General features: G+C 36.3%; 1 protein-coding gene across 1 annotated transcript; it reads left to right on the top strand.

Annotated features, from left to right (window-relative positions):
• The first annotated feature begins 1,036 nt into the window (after positions 1 to 1,036).
• Positions 1,037 to 4,028, top strand: LOC141345267 (extracellular calcium-sensing receptor-like). The gene is made up of 6 exons (XM_073850148.1): positions 1,037 to 1,173; positions 1,264 to 1,549; positions 1,654 to 2,484; positions 2,588 to 2,809; positions 2,906 to 3,029; positions 3,115 to 4,028. Exons 1-6 carry the CDS (start codon positions 1,055 to 1,057, stop codon positions 4,026 to 4,028), a joined length of 2,496 nt encoding a protein of 831 aa, XP_073706249.1. The 5' UTR covers positions 1,037 to 1,054.
• The last annotated feature ends 2,816 nt before the right edge of the window (positions 4,029 to 6,844 follow it).

Raw genomic sequence — 6,844 nt, 5'->3', positions numbered from 1 at the left:
TCCATGTTAGCACGTCTCGTTTGATGTGGTAATTTCACAGTAGGCATACACACAGGTTCGAAGACTCGTTCTCGCCCCCTACAGTGCAATTTGGCTAGGTATACATCCGCACTAAAATATCAAGGTGAAAGTCATCATAGCTTGCGTAGTATAGACCCAGCTCCCAACCCAACTTTGAGAATAGATTAACGGCGATATTTTTTTTTTATCGCCCGATAAGAGTCTCACGTCAATGCAGCACGTTAACGCCGATAACGGCCCACCACTATATATATATATATATATATATATATGTTTTTTTTTATTATTATTAATCACTAATATAAAGTTTTGGACCCAGTCTCATAATCATGTTAAATAATTGTGATTACAATATCGACTAAAATAATCCTGATTATGATTTTTGCCAAAATCGAGCAGCCCTACATGTAATGCAGTTAAGACCTGCCTGGAACTACTTTAGCTGTGCATTTCCTAAACATTACCTAATAATAATAATAATAATGGAATTACACTGAAATGTAATTGTTGTTAATGTTACAAAGAAACTAACAAACAAATTAACTTAAATTAGTGAATAAATATCTTAGACATAATCTTTTGTACAACTGATGCTAACTATGCAATCAGATCATACAGCTTCTACCTGTAATACACATACATTTACACAGTTGAATGGTTTACAGTTAGCAAAATACTAAAATTGTACTAATATTACAATTACGTATTCTTACTTAATATAAAACTGCATGTAACGAAAACATACAGCAACACATATGAACTGATTTAAAAAGTGTACAATCACTACTCATTTACAAAATGAGAACGGTGTGCCCTTATTGCTTAACAACTCACTGGGGAAAACCAACTAATGGACCAGTGTTTATTATGGGTAGAAGAGCTGTATATAACAGAATATATAACAGAGACTGAAGAACTCAGCCAATCCTTTTTGAGCCACCACTCAGCTATGGGAAGTTTTAATATTTTGCTATTTTGCTGTCTGCTGTACATGCACACAGGCTCAGCATGTCAGTTACAGGGTAAATTTGAAATGCCTAATATTTATAAAGCAGGGGACATTATGATTGGAGGAATTTTTCCCATTTTTAATAAACAAGAAAATGCTATTGCCTCTTTTGAGAGAAAAATGCAACAGATTAATTGTACAGGGTAAGTTCAAAAGAATGCTCGTGATTTAAACATGAAATTATTGGTAAGATTGAGGCATGCAATATTGTTCTCGTCAAATTTTCTGTACAGATTTGACCTACGTGCCTTCCGTTGGACGCAAGTCATGATGTTTGCAATAGATGAGATAAACCAAGATAAGGGCTTGCTTCCGAACGTTTCTTTGGGCTATAAAATAATGGATTCTTGTGCTTCTCCCACTAATGTTTTACGTGCGACATTCACACTGGTGAGTGAGCAGAAGGAAGAGAAATCTACAACTCTGTGTCACCTTCCGCTTACAGCTCTTGTAGCTGAATCAGGGTCATCACAGTCCTTAGCTGTTGCCGGAACACTTGGACCATTCAGAGTGCCACTGGTAAAATTAATCAGTCCTGCAGTGTGATTGCATTAAAGTGTTCCTGATAATCTAATTAAGTCCATTTAGAATTAGTATGCTATTTTTGTTTTCAATTAATCTAGGTGAGTTACTTTTCAACATGTGCATGTCTGAGTGATAGAAGAAAATATCCATCATTTTTTCGTACAATTCCAAGTGACTACTATCAAGCAAAAGCCTTGTCCTCTCTTGTAAAACGATATGGATGGACTTGGATTGGAGCTTTGCAGTCTGACAATGATTATGGGAAAAATGGAATTTCAGCCTTCACAAAGGAAGTGGAAAAAATGGGAGTTTGCATTGCATTTGTAGGAACAATTTTAAGGACATATCCCCAAAGTAAAATAATTGAAGTTGTTGAATTGATAAAACAGTCTACAGTAAAGGTGATCCTGGCCTTTGTGCCAGAGGGAGATCTCTATCCTCTAATGAGAGAAATTGTAAAACAAAACATCACAGGAATCCAGTGGATTGCAAGTGAAGCCTGGATAACTGCAGCAAGGCCCTCTACCCCTGAAATGTTCAAGTCTTTTGGAGGCACAGTTGGATTTGTGGTACGAAAGATGGCTATGCCCAAACTTGGAACTTACCTGAAAAACATCAGTCCCTACTTTCCTTTACAATCCTCTTTTGTCAGTGACTTCTGGGAAACAATGGTTGGCTGTAAACCATGCCTTAACTGTGAACCACTGCCATCTGCAAAAGTTACACTCAACAGCCAGATGTGCACAGGAGAAGAGAAACTAAATTACACAGACAAATACTTTGATGTAACACAAGTAAGAGTAACATATAATGTGTATCAAGCTGTGTATGCAATTGCACATGCTATTCACAAATTGTTGTTTTGCCAAAGGGATAAATATAATGTTCTGAGACGGTGCCTAAATGTATCAGAGATAGCTCCAAAATTGGTGAGCAAGTTGTTTCATTTTTTTTTTTTTTTTTTTTTTTTTTTTGTTTATGTAGAAGTCATAAGTCAACAGTTTAATTAACAATGTCATAATTACTTCCAAGGTCAGTGATCATTTACAGAGAGTGAATTTTGTAGATAAATATGGAGAAAATGTGTTCTTTGATGAGAATGGAGACCCACCTGCATCATACGAGGTGATAAACTGGCAGCTAAGAGAGGGAGAGGTACAACATGTAACTGTGGGCTATTTCAGTACCTCTACAGATGGAACATATAAACTTACAGTTAAAGAGGACAACATCCGCTGGAACACAGGAAATTTGGTACTTATAGCTTGAAATAAGTCTTAGTTATAGTTATTGTTATTATTATTATTATTATTATTATTATTATTTGGCTAAAGTGTATTAATTTGACAGATACCAAAAGCAGTGTGTTCAGAAACCTGCCCGAATGGCACAAGAAAGGTACAAATAAAAGGACGGCCTGTTTGCTGTTTTGACTGTGTCCTATGTGCTGATGGTTCAATATCAAATACAACAGGTAACCATTCACCTGTACCACCCTAGATTATGTATTTGTAAGTTCACTAAATACTCCAACAGCTCATGTGTTATTTATTTTATAGGAGCAGCAGACTGCATTCTTTGTCCTGAAGAATACTGGTCAAATGAGAGACGAGACAAATGTGTCATGAAAATGACAGAGTTTCTTTCTTATACAGAAACGATGGGGATCATTCTGACTGCTCTCTCATTATTTGGGGCTAGCCTTAGTGTAGCGACTATGATTATCTTCATACGCTTCAGAGAAACACCTATTGTGAAAGCTAACAATTCAGAGCTGAGTTCACTATTACTTGTTTCACTTTTCTTGTGCTTCCTTTGTCCTCTTACATTCATCGGTGAGCCAACGGTGTGGTCATGTATGTTACGTCATACAGCATTTGGTGTTGCTTTTGCTCTCTGCATTTCTTGTGTTTTGGGGAAAACCATAGTAGTTGTCACTGCTTTCAGAGCCACATTACCAGGAAATAATTTGGCTGGGAAGTTTGGGCCGGTACAACAAAGAGTCATTGTGTTCTCATGCACTGCAATTCAAATAGTCATCTGTGTTCTATGGCTTATAATAAGCCCACCATTTCCTGATAAAGCTCTAAAGTATAACAATAAAAAGATAATTTTAGAATGCAACACAGGCTCAGATGCAGGATTTTATGCAGTTTTAGGATATATTGGTCTTCTTTCAGCAATCTGTTTGATTTTGGCATTTTTAGCTAGAAAACTACCAGATAATTTTAATGAAGCCAAATTCATCTCATTCAGTATGCTTATATTTTGTGCTGTATGGGCAACATTTATACCTGCTTATATTAGTTCACCTGGTAAGTACACAGTGGCAGTAGAGATTTTTGCAATTTTGTCATCTGCCTTTGGCTTACTGTTTTGTATATTTGTGCCAAAATGTTACATTATTCTCATAAAACCAGAGAGAAATACTAAAAAACACTTGATGGGGAAATTTCAAAAGACCAGCCTTTGAGGTAAATTAAAAACAAACAAACAAACAAACAAAAAAGTTGGTATTTAATGTTGTCTTATTATTTGCAAATATCTGCCATGTATTTGTGCATGGAAGCAGAGAGGGAAAAGTGCAGCTATTAATGCAGCCTAATTTAAATGGCGCAGTAGACCTTAGAGTTTGCAAAAGCATCTGTAATTCAATAAACAATGTCTCCCATATTCAGAAATTACCTAAGATCACAATGATACTTGAGATTTAATCATAAATGTTTAGTGCCCAGACCAGTATTAGCAAACTAATATTATTAATCATTTGCTTTTGTTGTAAGTTGGTGATGGAAATGCACTGATTGTTTTTGTTTTAACATCATAATTTGAAAATAAACAAACATTACAAACACAGATTTTATATATAAGTAGTAGGTATGGAAGACATAGTGTCATGAATGATTAATGACTTTGACCTTTTGACCTTTCCCCCTCCCCCACGCCCCTCCCCCTAGGGGCCCACCCACGTAGAGCCCGACCACGTGTTTGTCCCCTCGTTGACCTACTACCCTCTACTGACCTTGTTTGATGGATTGACCAGGTGCGACATCAACCGATGACAGGTTTACGGTTGTTGCGACAATTTATGATGGGGGTTTACCCGGTGTTGCGTCAACCGATGACAGCTTTATGGGTTGTTCCGACAATTTACGGCATGCTTACCCCGGTGTTGCATCCACTGATGATGGGTTTACAGTTGTTGCGACAAATTTATGAGATGCTTACTCCAGGTGCGGAATTAACTTCTGATGGGTTTATGGGTTGTTGCATCAATTTATGATGGGTTTACCTGGTACCGTGTCAAGCTATATCCTCCGGGATAGTGAAATATGTTGTTTATGTCTGGTAGTCCGGTGTTGGTTGTCATCAGGGTGGAGAATTATTGCCTGTTTGCGTGACCATCCAAACAAACAGGAAAGGAGGCTCTGAAGAATGTTTCGGCGATTTTACGGTCTAGTCCCCCACCCCATTGTGAAGTGTTTAGGGTGGGGCGTTCATGTTTGCTCATTACAAAAAAGATGAACAACAACAATTATAAAATGAGTACCAATAATAGTAAACATATATCAGATAAATATATACTTTAAATAATATTCCTATCATTGAAAAGTAAAGCATTAAAAAAATTCCCTTACCTTTTACAGTCTAGGGCATAATAACAAAAATTGTCTCCGTCTGCGTGCGTGTGTCTGTGGCCCCTTTGCTCTTATACTCACTCCTCAGCGTGCGTGTGTGCAGCAGAAGTTCACATGACACAACAGACCATTTGAACATCTTATATGTAAAAGTGACCATACATGTAATGGCTGAATATACATTGTTTTTTTTTGTTACACTTTACAATAAGGTTCATTAGTTAACATTAGTTAACCACATTAGTTAACATGAACTAATAATGAACTGCACTTATACAGCATTTATTAATCTTTGTTAATGTTAATTTCAGCATTTACTAATACATTATTAAAATCTTGTTAACATTAGTTAATGCAGCGTGAACTAACATGAACAAACAATGAACAACTGTATTTCCGTTAACTAACGTTAATGAAGATTAGTAAATACAGTAACTAATGTATTGCTCATGGTTAGTTCATGTTAGTTAATACATTAACTAATGTTTAACTAATGAACCTTATTGTAAAGTGTTACCGTTTTTTTTTTTTTTTATTAGTTGATATAAAAAAAATAGTTACATTAAATAATAGAAGTAAAATCTGTTTAAGAGTAAAATCTGCTCAATTTGAGCAGGTGTCTGTGTCTCACAGCCGCTCCTGTCATTTTCACAGTGTGTCCAACACTGGTTGCCGTGGTATACATCTGTTTTAAGAAATCATAGAGAAATATTGCATGTTTGCGTGACCGTCTGGAGACAGGATGACTCCGGGGGTAGAGAAATATTGCCTGTTTGCGTGACCATCCGGTGTTGGGAGTCATCAGGTTGCGTTCATGTTTGCTCATTACAAAAAGATGAACAACAATTATAAAATGAGTACCAGTACCAATAATAGTAAACATAAAATAATAATATTCCTATCATTGAAAAGTAAATCATTAAAAAATTGCCTTACCTTTTTACAGACTATGGGATAAGTGTCTCCGTATGTGTGAGTGACCCCCATTTTGTCCCTTTTGGAAACCGGTTGCTGTGCTACACATCTGTTTTAAGAAATCTCCCTAGCCTTTTACAGTCTAGGGGGTAATAACTCACCTGTCTTAGAGCATACATGCCCACACTTAGGAAAAACACTTTCTCATAATTTCTAGTGGTTATTCATCAATATTATGATTTATCTAGACAAGCTTGTAATCTACACAAACACCCGTAGACTTTAAATACGCTTGGCAACAGAAGCATAGTAAAAGACTTTTTGAGACCGAACAGCCCACATCTCTTCATCACCTTTTGGAAAAATGGACGGCGTTAATGGTGGGTGAGTTTAAATTATTTCATTAAATATCCATTTATGATAAGGATTTTTGAACAGCAGACCGTCTCTCTTTCTCTCTCTCCGCTCCTAAAGCCTGCGTGTGTGTGTCTGAGTGTCCGTGTATCCTTTACTCTCTGCCTCTCTCTCGTGCACTCTGAAATCAAAAGATTTTTTTCACAGTGTTTTTAACTCTAATGTATAACAATTTTTTGTTGTTTGTCAGTACTATCATCATCTCATTAATATAGTTAACGTGTAATGAAAGTGTCACAACACAGTAGGAATGAGAACAGAGGCAGATGTAAAGTGAAATACCAAACAGAAGATTTATTGACAAATTTATTGATTTATTGTT

This window comes from Garra rufa, chromosome 11 (genome assembly GCF_049309525.1).
Source record: "Garra rufa chromosome 11, GarRuf1.0, whole genome shotgun sequence".
In the NCBI taxonomy this organism is placed as follows: domain Eukaryota; kingdom Metazoa; phylum Chordata; class Actinopteri; order Cypriniformes; family Cyprinidae; genus Garra; species Garra rufa.
Note: the sequence above shows the minus strand (reverse complement) of the source record. Positions and strands in the feature narration are given on the sequence as shown.